The sequence below is a fragment of the Sphaerodactylus townsendi genome, linkage group LG01 (assembly GCF_021028975.2).
Source record: "Sphaerodactylus townsendi isolate TG3544 linkage group LG01, MPM_Stown_v2.3, whole genome shotgun sequence".
In the NCBI taxonomy this organism is placed as follows: domain Eukaryota; kingdom Metazoa; phylum Chordata; class Lepidosauria; order Squamata; family Sphaerodactylidae; genus Sphaerodactylus; species Sphaerodactylus townsendi.
This window is the reverse complement of record NC_059425.1, coordinates 44,015,018-44,042,628: the sequence shown is the minus strand read 5'-3', so window position 1 is coordinate 44,042,628 and position 27,611 is coordinate 44,015,018. Positions and strand designations below refer to the sequence as shown.

At 53.9% G+C, this 27,611-nt stretch overlaps 1 protein-coding gene across 6 annotated transcripts in view; it reads right to left on the bottom strand.

Moving 5' to 3' along the window:
* Window positions 1-27,611, bottom strand: part of ENTPD6 (ectonucleoside triphosphate diphosphohydrolase 6) — a 47,200-nt gene that overhangs the window by 12,381 nt on the left and 7,208 nt on the right. For 4 of the 6 annotated variants that reach the window (XM_048519556.1, XM_048519582.1, XM_048519591.1 and 1 more), the window contains exons 2-8: window positions 11,888-12,195; window positions 10,485-10,561; window positions 9,151-9,294; window positions 8,028-8,103; window positions 5,788-5,823; window positions 3,009-3,097; window positions 1,421-1,500 (exon numbers count right to left, since the gene is read on the bottom strand). In XM_048519556.1, coding sequence (XP_048375513.1) covers window positions 1,421-1,500; window positions 3,009-3,097; window positions 5,788-5,823; window positions 8,028-8,103; window positions 9,151-9,294; window positions 10,485-10,561; window positions 11,888-12,134 — 749 coding nt within the window. In that variant the 5' untranslated portion in view covers window positions 12,135-12,195. Of the gene's footprint in view, window positions 1-1,420; window positions 1,501-3,008; window positions 3,098-5,787; window positions 5,824-8,027; window positions 8,104-9,150; window positions 9,295-10,484; window positions 10,562-11,887; window positions 12,196-14,906; window positions 15,013-27,611 lie in introns of those variants that run through there. The other 2 variants (XM_048519565.1, XM_048519574.1) reach the window with 2 other exon arrangements.

The window sequence follows — 27,611 nt, the reverse complement described above, 5'->3', positions numbered from 1 at the left end:
GTGCAATCCACAGGAAGGGGAGAGGGGGAGATGAAAGGACTCTTAGAAGTGGTGTGAGGGCACACTGATGTGGGTGCCCACTCCACTGACACAAGAATCAAATGCACCAGTGGAGGGGCTAATATGGTGGTGGCGAGACGCTGCACAACTGCGTGGCACCCAAACGCAGAAGCTGCCATGCCCACCAACACTCCTCTACCACAGGAGCCTACACTGGCACAGAGAGGTTCAGTCTGGGGGTATTCCCAGGGATGGAGCTGACTTTAGTCAGCATCCACAGGGCTTTCGGCCCCAGGACACCCCCATGCCACCCAAGGACTTATGCCATGTTTAAGTGTGGAATAGTCCACTGGGCAGCAAAAGGAGTTTTCAGGTCAACCAGGCAGGGTTTTTTGGTTTTTATGCATCCCACACCACCTGAAACTCCCTTAGGAGGTGGAACAGGCCATCCCTGACCATCACGAAACTGGCCGCCCCACCGCTTCCCTGTGGATTGCACTGTAAACACTCATCTGCATTTGAACTTAATGGGTAACCAGAGATAAGTTTTTAAACTGCAACTTGCTGTGCAGGAAGTCAAGGAGGAGTGAGATGCACACACAACTCTAGGAACAAGTCAGATTCATGCACATTTTTCCTCAGCCACAGTTAAGCAAGGCATCTGGATGCATTAGCTGAGGGCTAGAAAGTCAAAAGGATCTTAGCTACTATTTAGGAGAAGGTTTATTCATTCTCTACTCTCTTGGGCAGTTTCCGCACGGCCATGGTGGGGGTTGGGTCAGCGTACATGACGAACGGTTCATGCGAACGGTCCCAGAACCTACCAGGACAACGGCGCCGCGCCATTGCCCTGTCAACCTACCATCTCTGCGGCCGTCCGGCGTGTCGCCGAGGCCAGGGGACACCCCCCCCCGCCCTGTGCGACCGCTCCAGCGTCGCAGGGCAGGGGGGCGTGTCCCCAGGCCTCGGCGACGCGCCAGATGGCCGCAGAGACGGTAGGTTGACAGTCACAGGGGCGCCGCTTGGGAGGCGTAAGGGCGGTGCGGCTGCGCAGCAGCTGCGCCCCTCGTGTGAACAGCTTCCTGGGGACGGCGTTTTTGCCATCCCCAGGGCGCTGTTTATGGCCCATGCGGAAAGGGCCTTGGTTTTTAGACAATGTTGCCTAACCAATAATCCATCCTCTGGGTTGACACATCCTCTTAAAGCATTTGATTTATTTCAAATTTTGTCCAAATATTTGTTTCACCAACATGTGTTATCCATGCAAACCAAGCTATGAAAAACAGTTAACACTGAACATGTACTATTTTCTTCATACCCACACTGGATTAAACTTTTACCGACTATTCCCAGATTTAGCTGTCACCTTTAAAAGTGTAATTGTTCCCTAACTTGAGATAAATTTCTTTCCACAACTAACCTGTGAGAATACAGTTGATACACATGGTTAAACATCTTAAATGAAATGATGTCACTGGCAGATGACTGTCCCGAAGCTGCCTATAAAGAAAAACAGAACAAAAGGTAGAAAGATTGGGAACAGAAAGACAAACAAAATAAAATAAATATTTTGGGTGCTGTGTGGTTTCCGGGCTGTATGGCCGTGTTCTAGCAGCATTCTCTCCTGACGTTTCGCCTGCATCTGTGGCTGGCATCTTCAGAGGAGATGCCAGCCACAGATGCAGGCGAAACGTCAGGAGAGAATGCTGCTAGAACACGGCCCTACAGCCTGGAAACCACACAGCACCCAAGTGATTCCGGCCGTGAAAGCCTTCGACAATAAAATAAATATGTTTGTTTAGAGATTGTTGGCACTGCTCAAGCACAGTGCTCTGCATTTTAAATATGTCCTTAAGCAGCGTGGCATCCTAGCCTCTGTGTAACACTTAGCAGAAAAGACAGAAAGTTCCTTCAGTTTAAATAGAAAAAAGAGGCTGTGTATATTTTGTTATCATACAGATTAAATCCTTAACCCTCCAAGAGGTCAACTTGCTTTCATTAGCCTGTGCTAAGCAAGTGACACTCACTCAGCGGTTTGGGAGTCACCTGTTGCTGTTCTGAACATTGTGCCCTAATGTGGCATCCATGTTCCAGGAAAATTGTCTAGTGGGCCCTATAGATGGCAGGTGTTTGCACCTTGGCACAGCGGCCACCCAAGGAACTGAAAGTCAGGAAACCTGTGAGCCTTCCTGATCTACAAGCTTCAATCCACATCCTTCTCCGTAGCTCTGCGCTCTACACCAGCATTTGGGGCCCTGCCAGGAAAAATGCAAACTGGCTGAATAAAAGAGAGAGTAAAATCACTAGATCCACAGCAGCTTCCCAGGGAAAGAACAAGCTGGCACGGTGGGGTAGTTGTTTTACTCTCTTTCCTCGTGGCCAGCTTGGTTTCTTCTAGGCACCTCTGCAATCTTCAAATCTCCCTCAATCTGTGGAACCTCAAGCTGTAGAGAGAGCAGAAAACCAGTGTGAAGTCCTTCCCTTCACTCAAGACACACAAGGGTTGGATAAGTTTCAGTAGATGGGGGAGACCACCTTACGTGCACAAAGATACTCTGGTAAATTAAACAGTTAATATTATTTATTATTAATAATTATTTTATATTAGTGTGCGTGTGTTGAATGGAATGGCACACAGAGCATGTAATAGTCATGTGGCTCTCCTGGTTGATAGTAATTGTGAATGTGACTCTCCATAAGCCATGAAGTATCGCTTCTGTTAATCATGGACAGTGTTGATTATGGCTCCTTCAAAGTGGAACATCTCATCTTGAAGAGGAGTGCTTTCAGCGTCAGCAAGGAAGTGCTCCCTTTTTAAAAAGCTTGAGGACATAACAGATTTATTCTGATGGCAGTACATTCCTCATTTTGAACAAAAAAAGTAGTTCTCAGCATATAGTCAAACTGGAAGTATAGTGGAGGCGAAAGAAAAATAAAAACTCTGAATAGAAATCAAATGGTAAAATTAATCACAACTTTTTAATTACAGGGACCTGGATTCTTATTACCTCACTGCTTAGATGAAATGTGATCTGTGTTGATCCGCCTCCTAAATCCAGTATTCCTACAGTTCCCTTTGTTGGATCAGTGAAACGACCTGAAACACATAATGTTTTTTTTAAAAATGCAGTAGTTGTGCAATCTACACATTTGTCTTAAACTGGGGAAAACATTATTTGAACTTCTGCAATATCATCTAAACAAGTTATTAGGCTTAAAGCTCACAGCAACTATTGGGCATGTAAAACCAGAGGGGAGGACTAGGGCTTGGATCACATAGTGTCAAACTCACGGTCCTCCAGATGTTATGGACTACAGTTCCCATCATCCCCTGCCATCATCCCCTACCGGCATGCTGGCAGGGGATGATGGCAGGGGATGATGGGAACTGTAGTCCATAACAACTGGAGGACCATGAGTTTGACACCTGTGAATAGATGATTTCTGTTTTTGGTGGGGTGGTCCTAAATTCGACCTCTCCCTCTATAGTCTTTCTATACCCTGCTATTCCCAAGGATTTCTCCTCCCAGCAGCATTTCAGGGGACATTTGGGTTGTGGTCGGAAGGGGGAGTTAGGGAAGCTGTTCTCCGTGGGCCATCCCTTCCATGTAAGAATGTCTCCAGTGGATTATTTAAAACAACAACAAAATATGAAGTCCCTCTAAGGAAAGGTTTTCTGACAAGTGTTGGAAAAACAACGCCAAAGCAGTGCCAGGATTTCTTCTATTGCCACTCATCTCAGCTAAATACCCGACACATTCAAACTCAACAGTCACTTCTTGGATACAGTTACCTGAATAACACTCATCTCTCTTTTTAAAAAGTATATGTATATTTGATAACATGTGGGCCCCCTACCCTTCTGTTTTCCTTGAATTTGACCCTTCATATTTCCATAACATGTCCAGTAATTCAAAAAGTAAAGACACTGTGGAAGAAACGGTTAACAAGACCTTCCCCAACCTATAGTACCATCTGAGTAGATGAGTAGAGGGGGAAAAAGAATTAAGATTTGGGGGGCGAGCAGGAAGGAAGAAAAGGTATTCATTCCTTCAGGGTTTACAGAAATTCCATTAGTTTTACCAAACTCCATGGAATACCCCCAATGTGAAAAAATGGGAATTCTATCTTGATGTTCCCATCCACTGATATGTTAGAGACTTGTGCAATGCTCCATAAATTGGAGCAAATGTTTTCCTGCAGAGTTTTTGTTTTGTAAAGAAAACCTCTTTTCTAGAGAGAAAACTCTTCTTTTCATAAAGAAAAACTCAACGTGTGAAGGGGTAGCAGGTGAACCTGTGGTCTATGCAGTTTCTAGCTACACAATTTGTCCTATTATAAAGTGTCAGCAAACTGTGAAACAGTTTCCAACACTGAATGGTACCTCAAAATGAGGTGCATGGACAGATATTAAATTTGTGATTTAAAATGCACAGAAATACGAACAAATCTTTCTAGTGCCAAAAACGGTTTTGGGCAGCAAGAGTCCATGGCTTCATCACTGTCTGTATGGGGACAGCACTGACACCTGTGCTGTAGAGTGATCTCCATAGGCATAACAGAGTTTGGTCCTTCCCTTCCCCAGCACTTAGCACAGGCACAGAGCTGTGCACTATACCAGTTCAGGGGATGGGAAGTCTGCATAAGGCTCCTTGGCCCCTGCAGTGTTTTGACCCCTCTCTGTGTCAAGAAACAGAAAGTTGTACCTCATGTTCTCTGATCAAGCAGAAACAGGTAGCCCTGGACAGGGATATGTACAGAGGCCTCCAGTTTCCTGGCATGGTATGGTATGGTGTGGCACTTGGCAAACATGCTTAGAGGGAGCTAGTGAGAAGACAGAACATGGCTCTTTTTGTCCTATGGATGCACAAATACCAGGTATATGTTATGCTTTAAATTCTTTTCCAAATCATAAAAAAAACCCATATGTGGCTGTCAAGAGAGTATCTATGTTGTTTGCTAAAAGTCTAGTAAAACCCTTTTGCTTTTCTCTTGAGCTAAGAGAGTAAAAAAAAGCAGGTGTCTTTAATTGGGAATTATTTCTTCAAGGTCTTAGCGATTGTTAGAGGGCATGAAATCATGGTTAATTTCAACCAGCTGGGACTGGTTAGTTTGAAGAGTAATTGAAATGTAACTTGATTGGTTAATCAATGATCCCCTAGTTATGAAACCATAACTTAGTTTAATCGGTTTTTAGCAGTTACTTTTACTTCTTTGTTTTATGCTTTTGTCCTCCACGCTGCCTGAAATTCTGTTTGAACTTTGCACATGTACTGAGGATATCTAGTACCTTTTGCCTGCAAGTATTTATTTCTGGTATGTAGACTTTAGTCTTTTGTTGTTTTCTTTGTGAAACTGAATTGCACCTTGATTCTGTGTTCACTGTTGTTTTCAAATTTATGCTTTACCACCTTTCTTTAACAGCATTTTCAAAATATATTTTGTGATGTCTGGATTTCTGGTTCAGAGCCCACAGCTCGATGTTGCTACCACCCCAAAGGCTGGGTTAGGTCTTTGACAGTAACAGAGAACAGCATGCTGTTTGTATCACTCTGCCCAATAAAGTGTATAGTTCTAGTGCGAACTCTAGAATTATTTTGGATATCATAAGAAAGTAAGCACATACAGAACAGGTTTTTTTTCTCTGTGCTCCCTAGGACTACATTTTAATACATAGGTTTTGCAAATTCAGCTGAGTAGTTTTACATAATAAAGAGCACTTATTTATGACTACTTCATTTACAGGAATAAAATGGCAGTGTCAAATACACAATTTGCTTAACATACCTGTTAAAAAGTTGACAGTGACCCAAGCAGAAATACCTGGCAAGAAAATGTTGAAGTTATGTGAATTTACACAAAGCAAACGTTTCACCTTTATTGATAGAACTGAACAGTCAAGGACAAGTTTATTTAGCGAGGAAAGGGGCTGTTTGGAAAGAGAATAAAAAGGGGAGGGATGGAGGGGGGTTCAGTGGGGCGGGGGGCCTGGTTCAGTTTGGGGTGCGAGGAAGGGCAGGAGGGGGAGGGGCCAGCTTAGTTTCCGGGGGTAGTGGGAGGGCGAAGGTGGGGGAACCTTGAGGGTGGTGGTAGGGCAGGTAGGTTTGGAAGGGGTCGGGTGGGGTGTGGGTCAATAGGGCTTGGGTGGATATGTGTAGAGATTGGCTAAGGTTCGTCACTGGATGTTCAAACCCTTAGCCAATTATGTATGGTAAGATGGGATCTACCTGGCTGCAATTATCAGTGAAATAAACCTTGATGTTCTAGAAGAAAACTCAATGCTGATGTGAATTTTTATGTATGGAGCTGCTCATTCAGCTTGAACACTCCTGCTTACATTCACATTTGGACTTAACTAGTCTATGGCACTAGTGTACACTTTCCTCTCTGGACTCAGGTGGTATTTACATAGCCAAGGTGGTATTTACACAGCAACCATAAATAATCAGTGGAGTAAAGAACAGTTGGTGTCAACAGAAAGTACCACATTTTGCCACCCCTTGTTAAGCCAGTTATGGAAACAAATCTACAATTTGAAAGCAATTTGCTTGCTGCAAGACAGTTGCTGCATAGTAATAAGAAACCTACTCAAAGCATTAGCAGAATTTATTTTCATAACATGGCACCATTATCCACGGGCGTAACGAGGCAAACTGTAGCCCTGGGCAAAACCTGAGTTGTATTGCCCCCCCCCCCATGGGCGGCCACTCCACCATGACCAATTTTTTTTTTTGCACCAGGACATTGGTGCCTGCAAGGGGTGCATTTTTAGACATATCAGCACCAAAATTTCGGAGTATCATCAGGAGACTGTCCTTATGCTACCCCCCAAGTTTGGTGAGGTTTGGTTCAAGGAGTCCAAAGTTATGGACTCCCAAAGGGCATGCCCCATCCCCCATTTTTTCCAATGGGAGCTAATAGGAGATGGGGCCTACAGTTTTGAGGGTCCATAACTTTGGCCCCCCTGAACCAAACTGTAGCAAACCTGGGGGGTATCATCAGGACAGTCTCCTAATGAGACCCTGAAAGCTTTGAGACTGTGAGTTTAGAGGGGTGCCCCATCCCCCATTCTTTGCTAAGGAGATGGGGGCTGCCCTTTTGAGGGTCCATAACTTTGGACCCCCTGAACCAAACTGCACCAAACTTGGGGGTGCCATCATGACAGTCTCCAGATGATACCCTGAAAATTTGGTGCTGATACGTCCAAAAATGCACCCCCTGCAGGAACATCCCAGAAATTTGCCCAAGAATCTTTGTTCTGAATTGAGTTTTCTGCATTGCTGTCAATGGGGGTTGCAGGCTGGGGGGGGGGGCACATTTCTGAAGGCACAGTCTCAAAAAGTTCATGGTATCATCAGGAGACTTCCCTAATGATACCCCCCCAGGTTTGGTGCAGTTTGGTTCAGGGGAGCCAAAGTTATGGACTCTCAAAACTGTAGCCCCATCTCCTATTAACTCCCATTGGAAAAAATGGGGGATGGGGCATCCCCTTTGGAAGTCCATAACTTTGGACTCCCTGAACTAAACCTCACCAAACTTGGGGGGTAGCCTAAGGACAGTCTCCTGATGATACGCTGAATTTTTGATGCCACTAGCTTAAAAACTGCACCCCCTGCAGGCCAGAAAATGGAAAATCACTAAAAAATACCCAAAAACGAATCCTGCATTTTGATGCCCCCCACAAGGTGGTGCCCTGGGCAGATGCCCACCTTGCCCAATGGGCATTATGCTCCTGCCGTTATCTCTCTCACATTCTTTCCTCCCACTACTTCATCCCTGCAAGCTCAGTGGGATCCCCTTTCCCCTTTTGTTACTGTGTGGGTATCATGTGAATGGATGACATTTAAAACAAACATAAAATATCAACAATAGCAGCCTCAATTCCCCAGCAAGTCTGTCTACTATACAATGTCAGCATTTTTTTTCAAAACAAAGTATAACCATTCTTAAATCACAATTTTATTCCAGAATCAGCACAATTTTATTCCAGAATCAGTATGTAATCAGTTCAGGGAAACTCAACCTACCTTCATCTGTTCCTTCCATTATGGAGATACAGTCATCGTTTACAAGGAATGGAGATGCATGAAAAATTTCTTTTACCTAAAGTCAAACAAGACTTTTGAAGACAACTTTCTCCACGATGTTATTACCACCTACACAAAGCTGGTAGTGATCTCTCTTACAAAGCGGTAGGGATGCAGAGGTGGATGGGAAGGAAATAAAGAATGGAGTTATGCTGATGGGGCACCTCCTTCACTGGTAACACATGGAGAATTAATTCTCTATGTAAAGGACCTGTACCTGAACTTGTCTGACCTGGTCATCTGGATCCAGGTCAAAGTGACATCAAGACTAGACTATTGTGATCTTTTCGTAGGTCTCCCTATGAAATTCCTTGGCGACTACATCTGGTGCAGAATGCTGCAGCTTTGGAGGTAGGCAGAGCATGCATATTACACCCATTCTTCAGTCATTCCATTGGCTGATCATCAGTTACCAAGTTCAATTCAAAATACTGGTTAGCACATAAAAAGCCCTTCATAGCCTCAGACCCTCTGCAAGATAGTATCCTTTACCTATGTCCTCTACTGTGACAACATTGTTTATCTCAATGGGGTATTCTGCAGGTGCCACCCAGCAAATGGGCAAGGTCAACATGTTCACCATACGCATGCTTTTTCTATAGTGGCTCCTATCCTGTGGAATGGCCTGTCTCCCATGTTCTTGGCATTTTGCAAAATATGTAAAGCTCAACTGTTCAAGAAACTATTTTTATAAAGGAAACAGGGCTACCTTAGATCAAGAAAATGTACTGTGTCTCTACTTGCATAATACCATGTTTGCATTGTTTAACATGTCATATTTCATACATATGCTTTGTTCAGACTACATCTTTGTTTCAAATTTCTGCTACCCTAGTATTAAGTGTCAGATACATTATCCCACTGATTGCATTGATTTGCATGGTGTAATCCTCCTTGAGTCTCAGTGAGAATAAAGGTCAAAAAGAAAATAAACTTTCATAAAGCTAAACTGTTTTGGTCAGCACCTAGATAACAGACTTCCTAGAAATCCCATGCATGCTGTTTTAAGTACTGTGGAAGAAAGATGGAGCATGAATGTAACTAAAAACTAAGAAAAAAGTACCTTATCCAGCAATTGTTGCGCTTTTTCCCCTGGTAATAGCCTTAAACCAGCTGTTGCTTTAAGGACTAAAGGGGTGGACTTCCATAATTCCATCGGAATAACTTCTTTAGCAACTGCAAGCAGCTCATTTATTCCTTGAGCACTCTGAAGGGACAAAAATCACAATATTGCTTGTCTAGCAGTTAAATAATGATTTTAGTAAGAAAAGTATTTGTATTAAAATTTAAACACCATGCTTTGCTATTATTCGTTTACTATTTCCTTTTCAGAAACATGATACCAGAGAATACTTACAGCTGACATTTTCCAAGGTCAACTAGAACTCTGAATGCACAACGTTCCTTTTGCCAGCAGCCCAGCCCCACAGTCAGAGCCAGCCAGTCTGCTGCCAACTTTTGAATATATTGCTCCTCTAAGTCATAGCCTGCTTATTTCAGACAAGGGCCATACATTCAACAACATGGCTCCAAACCATCTCAAGGGCATCTATGCCATAGAAACCCCCAATTGTGGCAGGCCATGCCCCTGTGAGACATACCTCATGATAGCTCTGGTCAGCACTTCACAACAACTCATGTAATCTGTTCATCGGGCACAGAATAGACCTAACAGCCTAAGCAATGATGGTTGGGAATATTTTATTTTGGTGAGTAGTCTTCATTAGAACCCTCTATCAGGGGTTCTGCTGTTTCCTCCTCTTCCTCTGCCACTTGCTTCCAAACAATGAGCTGCAAGGAGAGCTGAGTTGGTCAAGAGGATGCAAAGAGGAAACTCACCTGCCCTCAAGAGATTCCACCCTGTTCCACGCCTAAAAATCATAATTTTAAAAATGCTCACCATAACTTAAAAGATAGCCCAAAGGAAGGACCATGCCTGCTAAAAAAACAACCTTTATTAATGTACAGAAGCTCTGTGTAGCCTGGGCTTCTGAAGCACTTGCACTTGTGCTGGCCTGGCAGGGGTGTGTGTGCTGGCCTGGCAGGGGTATGCGGCCTAGTGGGGGACCATTTTGCACCCCCCCATGTGACCTACAATGGTAGTGCCTGTGGCATCGCCACTGAGCTGAGTCACTTGTACGAGAAACAGACTTTGAAAAGTTATCTATTCATGATCTAATGGCATAAGTCATTCTCATCACTTCTACAGCATTTACATTACAAAGTAGAAGTTATAAAATGACAAGAATTAAGCATCTTGTGTAGGAACCAAGTGTGCTGGTAATATCAACTATTCTATATCATGTGGGAAAGGGCCAGAAGAAAAGAATTGTTTAATTTACAGATACCAGAAAATGAGAGGCGTGTGTCCTGCCAGAGATGAAAAATTCAAATTACCTCATCAACGTTGTCGGCATATGCAGACAGACCTGGCCTCAAGCCTCTGAAGGTTTCATCAATTACTTTAGGAGTTTCTGTTGGAAAACAAATTTTAATGTAATAGAGTTAATCCACACATAATACAGCAGTTTGCAGATTAAAACACAGAAGCCAACATTACCTCAAAGGGATTAATATAAAAACCTACTGTATAGTTTATTAACTGTAAAGCAGACAGCAGTCTCAGAATTTGATGCTCAGAGTCACCTTTTGTTGTAAATATCAACCTTGCAGTAGCAAAGTATGTGAAACACAGTCTACATAAATAGATCACAAATGTGTCTAATATGTTTCATCCTTTATCACACCAGAACACTGGCATCTCCTGGGTCACTTCAAGTATTAGCTCATTGGAACTGCGACAAACAACAAATGAAGAGAATCCTGTATATGATGAGTCATTCTAGCGCTATGCTTTCCCCATCCCAAAGCTTTAGCTCCATGTGGATGGAAGTAGATTGTGAATCAGTATTGCTTGCCCTCTAGTCCCTTTTCAGTATTCTATAATGCCCTTGGCTTCTCTTGGCCTTCATCAAAAAGTGTAATGGTCTAGGAAAGGAAGAAATAACATACTGAGCTGGGCAGCCCAGTCCAGAAGGGGGAGGGTGAATGCTCCCAAGGAGCTGCGGAGGGCCATGGTAACCTGTTTGACCCCCTCTGTCAGCACAAGGGGTACCCCTGCTGGTGGAGGGGGCAGAGGCGCCAGCCACCTCTCAGTTCTTTGGCGGCAAAACCTGGAAGTCCAGGATGCTGCAGAGCAACACCAGCGTTCATTTGGATGCTGGTGGTGGTGGGGGGGGGGGGCATTCCTGGGAGTGGAGGCAACTTTAATTGGCTTTCACCGGGGATTTTGGGCTGTGATCGCTGCAACCTGTGGTTCAGAGCTATGCCATCCTTTTGGATAGAATGACTCCATTAAGCCTCAAGGGGGGGCTTCCAGGTGGCGGGACTTTTATTTTCTTCTAGTTGACTTCCTGTGCTGCCTGAAAACCTTCTGGATGGGGCACAGTGGCATAGCAACAGAACTGTCCCCAGGAACTGGAATGGGGTGCAAGGCAAAATGCTGGCAAGCTGAAATTAAGAAAAGCTTCATCTTAATATAAGAGAGTTTTACCACACATACATATGGATTATATAAACACAGAGACATTAATGCAAGAAGGATTTGAGTGCTTGTTTCCATACCACAGCATTGACTGTTGACTTTCAACCCTTCCTTGTATTCATGTTTGAAAATACTTACTAAGCTTCAGTATACATGCTGGCCATTATTTTAGTAACAACAACTCAACAAATGAACATTAAAATAAGGACCCACATTTTTGCACAAGAAAGTTATTAACACAAATAGTTGATTCTACCTTTAGGGTTCTGGGTAAATTTGAATACGTGTATTCGAGTTCCAGTGCTTCCAGCATCAAACATAATTCCATAAAGGACCTCCTGACCTATTCTTGATTGCTCACTATGGAGTTGTTTTTCCAAAGCAACAGTCGCACGTTCCGTTGTTTCCAGTATTGGTTGGAGGCCATTCCATTTCACATAAGCTACAATAATAATAGCGCTTCCAAAAATCCCGAAAGCATAATATAATTTTGGTATCTTCATGGCTTGCTTTAATCACTTTGCTTTCTCTTGTCACTTTAGCCTGGAAATCCCTGTGACACATCTACATTTAAAAACAAATAATGAAATCAGTTACATTAAAGGAGCACCAATTTAAAAATCAAACAAAACAATGAGGATTGGAAGTAAGTCGGAAGGACTTTCATACACTTTTATGCTTCTTTTAATGTTTTCCAAGAAAATATTTTTCAAGTTGCAATGATTGGAAATTTCTGCTCATTAGCAGAAAATTAGCAGTGCAAACTGAGTGAAGATCATAAATAAGTAATTACAGGAAGAACAGATTCAAAGAGAGACGCTAAATATAAAAACATGAAGAACACATTTATTTTGCTTTATGTTTAGAGATTAAATTGTTACTAAGAATTTTAGTAGAACAAAGGCAGTAAATATATCCAGGAACACCATAGATGGTGAGAAGAGTCATGTTTCACTGGATTTTGTAAGTTTAAAATCTGAATTTATCATCAGTCTGGCTATGGGGGAGGTAGGGGTATAAATATTATAGCAAACAAAAAAAAGTATATGGAGTCAATTTCCAATGATACAGTACCAATCACACAATTCCAAGAGGTTACTGCTGGGCCACACTTGATCAATCCTCTGATGTCTTCTTGACTTTCAACAAGGTGAGATGCTAGCAAATGCTGTACTTCTAATATTTATATCCGTAGGTTGTGTAGAATTCTTTCTAACTGATTAGTATGCACATTCTTTGATCTTGTTTAATCCTTCTAGCAATAGCCTTAGGCAAGAACAAACATCATAAAGAAATTTCACTGTGTTCCTGATGTATTTTATTCTCTGTGCTCGAGTAACTTGAACAAGATATGCAGCTTTCAAGTAATGGCTCAGAACCAAAACACCCACCTGCTAATATCATGGAGTAACATAAATACAGGTGGAAGTTTGAGTCCATATTTTGCAATGGGACATTAATTTAGTGGGCTGGATTTCAATGAGCAGCACAGAACTTTCTTGCCTCGTGTTTCCCACTGACCTGTACAAAATGCTGCTCCTAGGGACTAGGAGACCCTGGGAGCATTATGAATTAGAACTAGTGGAGTGAGGATTAGTGGAAGTTGCCAGTTTAGTTTGGCATCAACCCACTGAAAGGAAGAATAACACAGAAGAGTCACACTTAGGTTCAACATTAAGAGAATGCTATTATGGCAAACAAGTGACAGAAATCCATCAACTAACTCAGAGGTCTGCAAACTGTGGCTCTCCAGTGAAAGTGGTACCATTTAAAAACCTGATTTCTGGAGAAAAAAATCAATTTAAAATTTGCAACATAGCTACCAGCCATAGTCAGTTTGCTCTGCTGCCAAACCATACCCTTCAGAAAACAGAATAGATTTTCTTGACATTTCCTCACTCTTTCTTAACTGAACTATGCCCTAGATGCAGATTAACTGACTATAAGGTGTACAAATAATGAAAGGAATGGCAAAGTTACTTGAACAGTTCCGAGAAAGAAACAGGGTTTGGCAAACAGTCAATTGAGATATTTAGAGAACTATATCACATAAAGAACTGAATTTCTGTTTGGCTCCAAATCAAACTTGTGGACACATTTGACATCAACAGTATCAGCGTGCCAAACAGAGGTTCCAAATGAATCCAGCTGCATAAACTCTTAAATCTAAGCCTCTTTCTATAATTGATTATTAAATCAATTTTTGCATTTTCCCATATTTTAAATTTAAACTTTAAACCTACATTAACTAGAAAGGAAGCTTCAGGAAAGTTTCATTCTGCTTTTTGTGTTATGCTAAGCAAGTGACTCATTCACCCTTTTAACTCTAACTGGGGAAATGTATCCCTGTTAGAAATCAGGCAACAACAAAATAGGTAAGCTGCCCATTTTTAATTTAAGCCACTTAAAAGAAACAGAAATTTACAGCAGAAGTATAAGCAACATATTACTTGTTTTATGTATTCTTATACTGATGTAAGAAACACACACATAATCCAATCAGCAGCGGTAGGAACCATCCCACACCAAAGCACCATCCCATACCAGACAAACAAGTGTTAATAAGACTACTGAAAGGCCAGAAACAAAAAGGCCAAATGAACTTCAGGAGCCAAAGAACTCCACAGTCTGAAGGGGGGCAGCTAAGAAAGCGTTAACCTCACCTCTGACAATGTAAGCCCACAAAACAGGGTGATACCAGCTAGACTCAAGCAGAGTCATATTTTTATTAATTAATTAATAGGCTTGTATGCCGCCCTCCCCCGGAGGGCTCAGGGCGGTTCACAACATACATATACAACACAAATAAAGATGGATAAAGTTGGTACGTTTAGTACCAGTTCTTATTAAAAAGCAGCGTTCGATTATGACATTTCATTATAAACAACAACAGATGGCGTCCAACAGCTTAAAAGTCCCCTAGTGGGGGGTGGGGACAGTAGGGCTCCCGCTGTTAAAAGGGAGGGCGGGGGCGCACATCAGTGGCGGGCCTCCCCAAAAGCCCGGTGGAACAACTCAGTCTTACAGGCCCTGCAGAATTCATTAAGGTCCCGCAGGGCCCGGACAGCTGGAGGGAGAGCATTCCACCAGGCAGGGGCCAGGGCCATAAAAGCCCTGGCCCTAGTGGAAGCCAGCCGCATCATAGAGGGGCCGGGGACCACCAGCAAATTGGCCTCTGCTGAACGCAAAGGTCGAGTTGGGACGTATGAGGCCAGATGGAACCGTAAGTACGAGGGTCCCAGACCGTGTAAGGCCTTGAAGGTTAATACCAATACCTTGAAAATGATTCGGAACTCCACTGGGAGCCAGTGTAGGCGGCGCAACACAGCTAAGATGTGATCTCTAATGGCACCTCCTGTAAGCAAACGAGCCGCCACATGCTTGTAAGGAATTCCATAGAAGCAGAAATAAAAGGCTTTTTGGTGTAAAAGACCGTTTATTCAGACATCCTAGAAAGCTCACGTACACGACGTGGCAGGAATAAAGTCTCCTGCCAGAAGCACAGATTATAATTCTGTCCATCCCATCCCCCCTCCCGGTTTCTCATGGGAACGGAGTTCTCATCTCTCTCGAAGAGATAAGGCCTCCACCAGAGTCTCCGCCGCAGATGCTGGCCCATCGCCCGGGTTTTGGAATTCAGTCAAGGCCAGGCGGCTGTTCTGAACATCAACACCATTGAATCCCTTACACTCTGCCTCCCTTAAGAAAAACTTCTCCCCCCCCAGGTTTGTGCGGAAAGGTGCGGTGGAAAGCAGAAATGAGGGAAGGGGCGTCAATATTTTCTGAATAGACCCATTGATTATACCCAGAGGAATATCCCACCCAAGAGACTAAATATTGCAAGCGTTTGCGATTAAAACGAGAGTCCAGGATGGCGTCAATTTCGTAATGCTTGTGGCCATCAATTATAGTCGGCGGGGGTCTCTCCGGAGGGTCGTGCCAGGCATCGGAAACGGGAGCCTCCTTGAGTAAACTGGAATGAAAGACAGGATGGATATTACTTAGAGAATTAGGCAAGTCTAATCGGGCAGTGACATCATTAATCACTTTAGTAATCTTAAAAGGTCCCACGAATCTTTTGCCCAGTTTTGAAAATTTATGTACGTCTCTGAGATTCTTGGTAGACAAATATACCCAGGCGCCCACACGTAAAGGGAAATCCGAGCGGTGCTTATCCGCTTGAAGTTTTTGGGAATCTTTAGCTTGCTGTAAGGCGGTCTGGACTGTTTTCCACCCCTCGGCCAGAGATGAAATCCACTGTTGGAACTCTGGAGGATTCAACGCTTCTGCAGGTAGTTGCGGCAACGGAGGGAAGGACCGACCAGACACAATTTCGAAGGGGTTTTTTTTTGTACTGCTATGAACCGCATTATTGTAGGCGTATTCTGCAAACGGAATTAAATCGCACCAGTTGTCTTGGTGATAGTTGGTGTAACAACGTAAATACTGTTCCAGGGTTCTGTTCGTTCTCTCCGACTCACCGTCACTTTGAACGTGGTAGGGGGCGGCAATTGCCGGGGCGGCCCCCAACAAGCCCAGGAAAGCTTTCCAGAACTTTGAAATGAATTGGGGCCCGCGGTCGGACACCACCTTGACGGGGGAGGAGTGTAGACGATAAATATGCTGAATGAACAGACGCGCTAACTTAGGAGCGGAGGGGATGGAAGTACATGGGATGAAATGGGCTTGCTTGGAAAATAAGTCCACCACCACCCACAAGACTGTGTTGCCTTGACTTTCTGGCAAATCCGTAATAAAATCCATGGAGATGACTTCCCAGGGGCGGGAGGCCACCGGGAGAGGCTTTAACAGACCATGGGGTTTTCCCGGAACGGATTTGGCTTCCGCACAAACAGAGCATCCTTTGATATATGTCTCAATGTCTTTGCGCATCGCGCGCCACCAAAATTGACGGCGGGCCAAATGCAGAGTCTTAAGGAAGCCAAAATGTCCAGCCGAGCGGGCATCATGACAGGCCTCGAGAACCTGCTTACGGAGGGGGGGAGGCACGTACCAACAATCCCCCCGCCTCCAAACACCATTCTCCAAGCGTAATTGGGAGTCACCTTCCTCCGCTGGTGGCTCGCGCAGCCCCGCCTCCTCGAGTTCCCGTAGGAAAGGAGAGATCAGGCTGGGAATGGGTGGAGAAGGAGGAGTGGACGTCTGAGATCGAGTGACAGCCAGCCCCAATTGGGAGGGGGAGAGAACAGTGCGCGGGATATCCCGTAAGGCAGCTCCACCCCCCTCCCCGGGCAGGCGCGAGAGCGCATCAGCCAGTTTATTGGTTTTTCCAGGGAAAAAATGGACGGTGAAAGAGAAACGAGAAAAGAAATCGGCCCAACGGAGTTGTTTTGCGGACATCTTGAGGGGGGTGGAAAGGGCGGCCAAGTTGTTGTGATCCGACCAAACTTGAAAGGGGTGTTTAGCCCCCTCCAGCCAGTGGCGCCAAGTGGAGAGCGCTACTTTGATGGCCGCAGTCTCTTTATCCCCTACAGTCCAGTTGAGCTCAGAACCGGAGAATTTTTTCGATAAATAAGCACATGGAACAAGCCTATCATCTTTATTTCTCTGCAACAGGGCTGCACCAAGCGCTTTGTCCGAGGCATCCACGTGAACCACAAAAGGAAGATCTGGGTCAGGGTGTTTTAGGATAGGTTCGGTAGTAAAAGCTGATTTTAAATGTTGAAAGGCTGTCTGACATTCCTTAGACCAAGAAAGGGGCGCCCCGGGCTTGGCAGCCTGTGGGTCTTTACCTTTAGTGCGTAAGAGGTCTGTGAGTGGGAGAGTCAGTTCAGCGAATTGGGGTATAAAGTCACGATAGAAATTAGCAAACCCTAGGAAAGACTGGAGTTCTTTCCGATTGGTGGGGGCAGGCCATTGGAGGACTGCTTCAATCTTAGCAGGATCCATTTTTAACCCCTCGGAAGAGATCCGGTAGCCCAAATAGTCGATGGAGGATTGGTGAAAACAACATTTAGAAAGTTTTGCAAAGAGGGAGTTGTCGAGCAAGCGTTTTAATACTTCCCGAACCAAGGCTTCATGCTCCTCCATGGTTTGTGAATAAATTAAAACATCATCTAAGTACACCACTACTCCCTTGTATAATAAGTCATGTAGAACTTCGTTCATGAGGGCCATAAAAGCTCCGGGGGCCCCACTTAACCCGAATGGCATTATTAAGTATTCATACTGTCCAAATTTTGTGTTAAATGCAGTCAAATGTTCATAGCCTTCCGCAATCCTGACTCTGTAGTATGCTTCTCTTAAATCCAACTTAGTAAAAATACGTCCCTTGCCCAATGCATCTAAAAGGTCCTTGATCAAAGGCAAAGGGTATTTATTGGACAGGGAAACCGCATTGAGTCCTCGGTAATCCGTACAGAGCCTTAAAGACCCGTCCTTTTTTTAAACAAATAATACAGGAGCAGCATGTGTGTGTTTGGTAGCTCGTCGTATGAACCCGCGAGCAAGGTTCTTGTCTAAGAAGGCACGAAGTTCCTTCTCCTCATTGGGACTCATGCGGTAGATTCTACCCTTGGGCAGTTGCGCCCCTGGCTGTAATACGATTTTGCAGTCAGTGTCTCTATGGGGTGGCAATTGATCGCATTCTTGCTCCTGAAATACTCTGGCTAAATCTTGGTAAGCCGGTGGAATGCCGGTAGATTCGGGAGCAATTGGAGCGTGCACCGCTGACGAAGCCAGGGGGTATATGTCATTAGGAGGTGAGTTATCCCCCCAATTCATGTGTTCTCCACAGGGGGGGTCAGTGAATTCTAAGATCCGTTCTTTCCAAATGAATTTTGGTTCATGCAACAACAACCATGGCATGCCCAGGACTATGGAGTGTTTGGCCACTGGAGCCAGAATAAAACTAATTTTCTCCCAATGGTCAGCGCAGCGGAGGAGAACCGGTTGCGTTTTGAACTGGGCCGGTCCTTCGGCCCCGAGGGGGCTGCCGTCCATTTGTGTGAACGGTATGGGCTTAGCTAGGGGAACTCGGTCTAGTCCAAGTTCCTCAGCCACTTGGGGCCGCATTAAGCAATGGGAGCACCCAGAATCTACAAGGGCTGAGGCTATAATACGAGTGTGCTTAGCGGGGTTGGCCAGAATCGCTTGAATCGTAATGGGAGCGCTGCCTTCACTCACCGCATCTGGAGTCAAACCCATATCCATGGGCGTTGAAGAGAGGCAAACCGCCACTTCCCCCTCTTCTGGGTCGCCTTCGGTAACCGCCTTAGACGAGCCTGTCCGAGGCGGCCCGGATTTACGTGGTGGCTTGGCAGATGGGGTGCGCGCAGCCGGAGCGGTTGGCTTCTGTTTTTTCGGGCAGTTGGCAGCTAGATGACCCAGTCCTCCGCAGTAAAGACACAATCCCAAACGGCGACGGCGCTCGGAGGTGGTTTCCGTAGAGACTGCTGGGCTTGGCTTGCGAGTCGCAGCGGTGGTCGTAGCGGCGGGTTTTGGGCGTGGGCGGCCCCCGGCGCGAGCGTAATCCAAACGAGACGCCACTTGAGATCCTAATTCGATCCAGTCAGCAATAGTGCGTGGGATCCGAATAAGGAACACCGTTTCTCGCAGTTTGCCGTCGACGGCATCCGAGAAGTATTCACATTTCATGCGCTCAGGCCACTCAGGAGGGAGTCGAGCAGCCGCCGCACGAAATTCACGGGCAAATTCGGCAAAAGAGCGGTTGCCTTGCTGAATAGATTTAATGGTGCGGATGGCTTCATTTTCAGCATCCGGATCTTGGAAGCGAGCCCTTAAGGCTTGGAGGAACGCAGGCACCGTGTGAGTATCCTCCCCTTGCAGGTCAAAAAGAGTCACAAACCAGTCGGCTGCCGCTCCATCCAAGACGGATGGGGGGGGGGTGGGGGGGGGGGGGAAGGGGGGGGAATGGGGGGGGGTGGGTTGGAGGGGGGGGTGGGGGGGGTTTCTTTGGGGGCGGGGGTAATGGGGGGGGGGGGTGGGGGGGGGGGGGGGTGGGGGGGGGGGGGGGTGGGGGGGGGGGGGGGTGGGGGGGGGGGGGGGTGGGGGGGGGGGGGGGTGGGGGGGGGGGGGGGTGGGGGGGGGGGGGGGTGGGGGGGGGGGGGGGTGGGGGGGGGGGGGGGTGGGGGGGGGGGGGGGTGGGGGGGGGGGGGGGTGGGGGGGGGGGGGGGTGGGGGGGGGGGGGGGTGGGGGGGGGGGGGGGTGGGGGGGGGGGGGGGTGGGGGGGGGGGGGGGTGGGGGGGGGGGGGGGTGGGGGGGGGGGGGGGTGGGGGGGGGGGGGGGTGGGGGGGGGGGGGGGTGGGGGGGGGGGGGGGTGGGGGGGGGGGGGGGTGGGGGGGGGGGGGGGTGGGGGGGGGGGGGGGTGGGGGGGGGGGGGGGTGGGGGGGGGGGGGGGTGGGGGGGGGGGGGGGTGGGGGGGGGGGGGGGTGGGGGGGGGGGGGGGTGGGGGGGGGGGGGGGTGGGGGGGGGGGGGGGTGGGGGGGGGGGGGGGTGGGGGGGGGGGGGGGTGGGGGGGGGGGGGGGTGGGGGGGGGGGGGGGTGGGGGGGGGGGGGGGTGGGGGGGGGGGGGGGTGGGGGGGGGGGGGGGTGGGGGGGGGGGGGGGTGGGGGGGGGGGGGGGTGGGGGGGGGGGGGGGTGGGGGGGGGGGGGGGTGGGGGGGGGGGGGGGTGGGGGGGGGGGGGGGTGGGGGGGGGGGGGGGTGGGGGGGGGGGGGGGTGGGGGGGGGGGGGGGTGGGGGGGGGGGGGGGTGGGGGGGGGGGGGGGTGGGGGGGGGGGGGGGTGGGGGGGGGGGGGGGTGGGGGGGGGGGGGGGTGGGGGGGGGGGGGGGTGGGGGGGGGGGGGGGTGGGGGGGGGGGGGGGTGGGGGGGGGGGGGGGTGGGGGGGGGGGGGGGTGGGGGGGGGGGGGGGTGGGGGGGGGGGGGGGTGGGGGGGGGGGGGGGTGGGGGGGGGGGGGGGTGGGGGGGGGGGGGGGTGGGGGGGGGGGGGGGTGGGGGGGGGGGGGGGTGGGGGGGGGGGGGGGTGGGGGGGGGGGGGGGTGGGGGGGGGGGGGGGTGGGGGGGGGGGGGGGTGGGGGGGGGGGGGGGTGGGGGGGGGGGGGGGTGGGGGGGGGGGGGGGTGGGGGGGGGGGGGGGTGGGGGGGGGGGGGGGTGGGGGGGGGGGGGGGTGGGGGGGGGGGGGGGTGGGGGGGGGGGGGGGTGGGGGGGGGGGGGGGTGGGGGGGGGGGGGGGTGGGGGGGGGGGGGGGTGGGGGGGGGGGGGGGTGGGGGGGGGGGGGGGTGGGGGGGGGGGGGGGTGGGGGGGGGGGGGGGTGGGGGGGGGGGGGGGTGGGGGGGGGGGGGGGTGGGGGGGGGGGGGGGTGGGGGGGGGGGGGGGTGGGGGGGGGGGGGGGTGGGGGGGGGGGGGGGTGGGGGGGGGGGGGGGTGGGGGGGGGGGGGGGTGGGGGGGGGGGGGGGTGGGGGGGGGGGGGGGTGGGGGGGGGGGGGGGTGGGGGGGGGGGGGGGTGGGGGGGGGGGGGGGTGGGGGGGGGGGGGGGTGGGGGGGGGGGGGGGTGGGGGGGGGGGGGGGTGGGGGGGGGGGGGGGTGGGGGGGGGGGGGGGTGGGGGGGGGGGGGGGTGGGGGGGGGGGGGGGTGGGGGGGGGGGGGGGTGGGGGGGGGGGGGGGTGGGGGGGGGGGGGGGTGGGGGGGGGGGGGGGTGGGGGGGGGGGGGGGTGGGGGGGGGGGGGGGTGGGGGGGGGGGGGGGTGGGGGGGGGGGGGGGTGGGGGGGGGGGGGGGTGGGGGGGGGGGGGGGTGGGGGGGGGGGGGGGTGGGGGGGGGGGGGGGTGGGGGGGGGGGGGGGTGGGGGGGGGGGGGGGTGGGGGGGGGGGGGGGTGGGGGGGGGGGGGGGTGGGGGGGGGGGGGGGTGGGGGGGGGGGGGGGTGGGGGGGGGGGGGGGTGGGGGGGGGGGGGGGTGGGGGGGGGGGGGGGTGGGGGGGGGGGGGGGTGGGGGGGGGGGGGGGTGGGGGGGGGGGGGGGTGGGGGGGGGGGGGGGTGGGGGGGGGGGGGGGTGGGGGGGGGGGGGGGTGGGGGGGGGGGGGGGTGGGGGGGGGGGGGGGTGGGGGGGGGGGGGGGTGGGGGGGGGGGGGGGTGGGGGGGGGGGGGGGTGGGGGGGGGGGGGGGTGGGGGGGGGGGGGGGTGGGGGGGGGGGGGGGTGGGGGGGGGGGGGGGTGGGGGGGGGGGGGGGTGGGGGGGGGGGGGGGTGGGGGGGGGGGGGGGTGGGGGGGGGGGGGGGTGGGGGGGGGGGGGGGTGGGGGGGGGGGGGGGTGGGGGGGGGGGGGGGTGGGGGGGGGGGGGGGTGGGGGGGGGGGGGGGTGGGGGGGGGGGGGGGTGGGGGGGGGGGGGGGTGGGGGGGGGGGGGGGTGGGGGGGGGGGGGGGTGGGGGGGGGGGGGGGTGGGGGGGGGGGGGGGTGGGGGGGGGGGGGGGTGGGGGGGGGGGGGGGTGGGGGGGGGGGGGGGTGGGGGGGGGGGGGGGTGGGGGGGGGGGGGGGTGGGGGGGGGGGGGGGTGGGGGGGGGGGGGGGTGGGGGGGGGGGGGGGTGGGGGGGGGGGGGGGTGGGGGGGGGGGGGGGTGGGGGGGGGGGGGGGTGGGGGGGGGGGGGGGTGGGGGGGGGGGGGGGTGGGGGGGGGGGGGGGTGGGGGGGGGGGGGGGTGGGGGGGGGGGGGGGTGGGGGGGGGGGGGGGTGGGGGGGGGGGGGGGTGGGGGGGGGGGGGGGTGGGGGGGGGGGGGGGTGGGGGGGGGGGGGGGTGGGGGGGGGGGGGGGTGGGGGGGGGGGGGGGTGGGGGGGGGGGGGGGTGGGGGGGGGGGGGGGTGGGGGGGGGGGGGGGTGGGGGGGGGGGGGGGTGGGGGGGGGGGGGGGTGGGGGGGGGGGGGGGTGGGGGGGGGGGGGGGTGGGGGGGGGGGGGGGTGGGGGGGGGGGGGGGTGGGGGGGGGGGGGGGTGGGGGGGGGGGGGGGTGGGGGGGGGGGGGGGTGGGGGGGGGGGGGGGTGGGGGGGGGGGGGGGTGGGGGGGGGGGGGGGTGGGGGGGGGGGGGGGTGGGGGGGGGGGGGGGTGGGGGGGGGGGGGGGTGGGGGGGGGGGGGGGTGGGGGGGGGGGGGGGTGGGGGGGGGGGGGGGTGGGGGGGGGGGGGGGTGGGGGGGGGGGGGGGTGGGGGGGGGGGGGGGTGGGGGGGGGGGGGGGTGGGGGGGGGGGGGGGTGGGGGGGGGGGGGGGTGGGGGGGGGGGGGGGTGGGGGGGGGGGGGGGTGGGGGGGGGGGGGGGTGGGGGGGGGGGGGGGTGGGGGGGGGGGGGGGTGGGGGGGGGGGGGGGTGGGGGGGGGGGGGGGTGGGGGGGGGGGGGGGTGGGGGGGGGGGGGGGTGGGGGGGGGGGGGGGTGGGGGGGGGGGGGGGTGGGGGGGGGGGGGGGTGGGGGGGGGGGGGGGTGGGGGGGGGGGGGGGTGGGGGGGGGGGGGGGTGGGGGGGGGGGGGGGTGGGGGGGGGGGGGGGTGGGGGGGGGGGGGGGTGGGGGGGGGGGGGGGTGGGGGGGGGGGGGGGTGGGGGGGGGGGGGGGTGGGGGGGGGGGGGGGTGGGGGGGGGGGGGGGTGGGGGGGGGGGGGGGTGGGGGGGGGGGGGGGTGGGGGGGGGGGGGGGTGGGGGGGGGGGGGGGTGGGGGGGGGGGGGGGTGGGGGGGGGGGGGGGTGGGGGGGGGGGGGGGTGGGGGGGGGGGGGGGTGGGGGGGGGGGGGGGTGGGGGGGGGGGGGGGTGGGGGGGGGGGGGGGTGGGGGGGGGGGGGGGTGGGGGGGGGGGGGGGTGGGGGGGGGGGGGGGTGGGGGGGGGGGGGGGTGGGGGGGGGGGGGGGTGGGGGGGGGGGGGGGTGGGGGGGGGGGGGGGTGGGGGGGGGGGGGGGTGGGGGGGGGGGGGGGTGGGGGGGGGGGGGGGTGGGGGGGGGGGGGGGTGGGGGGGGGGGGGGGTGGGGGGGGGGGGGGGTGGGGGGGGGGGGGGGTGGGGGGGGGGGGGGGTGGGGGGGGGGGGGGGTGGGGGGGGGGGGGGGTGGGGGGGGGGGGGGGTGGGGGGGGGGGGGGGTGGGGGGGGGGGGGGGTGGGGGGGGGGGGGGGTGGGGGGGGGGGGGGGTGGGGGGGGGGGGGGGTGGGGGGGGGGGGGGGTGGGGGGGGGGGGGGGTGGGGGGGGGGGGGGGTGGGGGGGGGGGGGGGTGGGGGGGGGGGGGGGTGGGGGGGGGGGGGGGTGGGGGGGGGGGGGGGTGGGGGGGGGGGGGGGTGGGGGGGGGGGGGGGTGGGGGGGGGGGGGGGTGGGGGGGGGGGGGGGTGGGGGGGGGGGGGGGTGGGGGGGGGGGGGGGTGGGGGGGGGGGGGGGTGGGGGGGGGGGGGGGTGGGGGGGGGGGGGGGTGGGGGGGGGGGGGGGTGGGGGGGGGGGGGGGTGGGGGGGGGGGGGGGTGGGGGGGGGGGGGGGTGGGGGGGGGGGGGGGTGGGGGGGGGGGGGGGTGGGGGGGGGGGGGGGTGGGGGGGGGGGGGGGTGGGGGGGGGGGGGGGTGGGGGGGGGGGGGGGTGGGGGGGGGGGGGGGTGGGGGGGGGGGGGGGTGGGGGGGGGGGGGGGTGGGGGGGGGGGGGGGTGGGGGGGGGGGGGGGTGGGGGGGGGGGGGGGGGGGGGGGGGGGGGGGTGGGGGGGGGGGGGGGTGGGGGGTGGGGGGGTGGGGCGGGGGGGGGGGGGGGGGGGGGGGGGGGGGGGGGGGGGGCGCGGGGTGGGGGGGGGGGGGGGGGGGGGGGGGGGGGGCGGGGGGGGGGGGGGTGGGGGGGGGGGGGGGGGGGGGGGGGGGAGGGGGGGGGGGGGGGGGGGGGGGGGGGGGGGGGGGCATGAAAGGGGGGGGGGGGGAGTCACCTTTACGCAGCCTGAGGTGATGCAACTGTCTTGTCAACAAGACCTTAATGCCAACAGACTCACGCTGGTAGACGTCTCTGAGTAAGTTCCAGCATTCCGATGCAGACGCTGCGTCCTTGATATACAGCAGTTGGGAGCTCTCCACTGCCAAGATGATGGATGCTCTCGCCCGCTCCTCAGCCCTTATCTGTATAGCTGTGGGCTGTGCGGGTAAGGGAGTTTCCACAAAGGTCCACAAATCCTCACGCAGAAGATAAGCCTTCATCTTCAAACACCAAGTCACATAGTTATGCTCTGTTAGCCGCTCGAAAGGCAAACCAGCAAAAGACGCAGCCATGGTGCAGCCGTAAACTGTTTCGCACACAGCAATTCAAACAGTTACTCACGAGTAAGGGCAGAATCTGGGCCCATAACCTGATGAAGCAGCGGCTTACTCGCGAGTAGTAGGACACACCGTGCAGAGTGCAATGCAAACAAGAACCCGAAAGACACACAGTCACCCGTGCAGTTCTGTTTATTTGCTAACTCACCGTCAAAGTGCTCCGCCAGACCACAGGTGCGTTTCCAAGCTCTTTTTTCCTCTTGTGGTCTGTGCCAGCATATATACATGTGGAGGTGCCAATCCGGTTGCCCATGTCTTATCGAGACTTTGCACCACCGCGGTACACCAGTTGTGCACACAGCCCTAATATGCACCACGAGCGCTTTACTGGAGGAAGTGTCCACCTGTCATCCTAGATTTTACCATCCTAAACCTTACATGTTCTGACACCCCTTCCCAAAATCGGTATGACAGACATTACATATTTACATTTCATACAGACATCACATTCAGCTGCTTACACAAAAGCGTTATACTTTTCTTTAGCAGTAGGCTTGGTCAAGGCGTCAGCTACATTCGACTTACAGAATCTACATATTGCAGCTTAATGAACCACGCTTTGTACTTAGTTCCATTGACACGCGTTCATATTTCACGCTTCCTATGTACTTAGATTTCCTAGCCTTTAGGTTTTCTGTTTCTGCCAGATGAATGGCTGTCTGTGAATCTTCTTCTAACCTACGGGGATTGGATTTGGTGAACAGTTTCCCCTAGCTCTGACAACAATGCCTTTATCCATAACAGTTTCATTGCATGTTTTCATGAGATGGCACAGAACTTCGGCCTCCAGCAGTTGAGAGACTTGACTGGAGAGTCTGTCTATGGGACTGCCAGGATACTGGTACATTGGCATAGGTTATTACAAAACCTGTGCATGACTTGTGGTTCTCACCGTCCAGCAAACCGAAGGGCTATCTGTTGTAGCACATAGCATATTACTCTGTTTATCCAGCTTTGACCAGTAACCCTAGTTCAGCAGTGCCATTGAGATACCCATTAGATCACACAGTGAAGTCAGACCTACCCAGTCATGCTGCGTTGGCTTAGCAGCATGTCGGCTTAGAATGCTTATGGCAAAAGCCAGGTCTGGTCGCGTCCAGTTCGCGATGTGGAGTAAACTACCTAACAGAGACCTGTATAGTTCTGGATCACTACACAGTTCTGTATCAGGTTCTTTACAGAACTCCACAGTCATTGGTGTTACAGCAGTTTTTCTGCGATCTAACTCAGCCTTTTTAACTATGGCTTCTATTTTCTTCTTCTGGCACATGAAGAAGCCTTGTTGCTTCACTTGTCTGATATCTATGCCTAGGTAATGGGTTATTTTAGCCTAGAGTCGCTTTGACCATAAAGGTTTCACTCAGTTCTTTAAAGATGTTGTGCAGCCTGCTGGTCGAGTCTTTGTACATACACATATATCATCAACATACACCAGTATGATCTCTCTCTGTTCCTCGATGCTTGACCCCTTACATACACACACAGGCATCAGCAGAAGTGCGATGAGCGAAACCCACACTCTTTCAGTGCTCTTGCATCTAAAGCAGCAATACCAGTTCCTGCCACTTTGTATGAGGCCGTACAGGGAACGTTGCAGCTTATAAACCATTTTTGGGTCATCACCTTCGTAACCAGCAGGGGGCGCCATGTAGACGTTCTGCCTTAGCGGAGCATTTAGGTACGCACATTGAAAATCAAAATGATGCAACCGCATGTCATATTTGCTCGCTAGAGCAAGGACGAATACGTAAAGATTCTGGCCTGCGAAGCTGTGGGGAATACCCTTCTTTTCTTCTTCGGGTTTTTCCTGTGCAAAGCCCCGAGCAACAATTCTAGCTTTTATAAATCAGTCTATTGTCGGGCAACAGCTTTCTTTTTGAATACCGCATTTAGAACCCGGTTACTTTCTGTTTTGGGGTGCAGTTACTTTCACAAGAAAGCACATTCTGTTTTTTTACAAAGGGTACTGTGTTCAGCCTCCATAGCATCCTCCCACTTCTCTCTTTCTTCTTTGGGGAGAGATAAAATCTCTGCATAGGAGGTTGGCTCATAGACAGAAGTCTGACACACATACACATTCTGGCTATGCACCATACCGGTCAGGTGGTACACCCTTGTTTACCCTCTTGGACGTCTCGCCTTGCGGGAGGGGGATAGTGCGTTCCACCTCCCTCCCCCTTCTGGACTTCTTTTCCTCTGTGGAGTCAGTTTTGTTTTACCTCTCTCAGCCACTTACCCTGTTCCTCATGAGGTCGTAAAGCGGGGTCCTAGCTTTTATGCGATGCTGGAGCTTCCCCCTTCTTTCCAGCCATGACTGAAATTTATTGCTGGTCCATTCTCCCCTGTCAGTTTGCAATGATGTCACCCTTTTTATGACCTAATTCCTCTTTCTCCCACCATTTCCGCCCAGTTTTTGAACTTAGGAAATGCCTCTCCAGCCTTATCGACTCTTAGGAAAAAGGAGTACGTGGTACCTCACTATAATGCGTCACACAGAACCATGAGGTACTTAGCCTTTCCCTGGCTGAGCTGAAATGGCCCTGCAAGATCCATATGGACCAGTTGGAGTGGCCGGACAGACACTCTGGTGCTTCTGGCAGTTGAAGGATGAGCCTTCACTTTCGTTCTGCCACACACAGAGCACTCCAAAAACTTTTTGCAGGGTTTCACCTTCAGATTGCACACCTTTACTAGGTTGGCTAGTGATCTGAA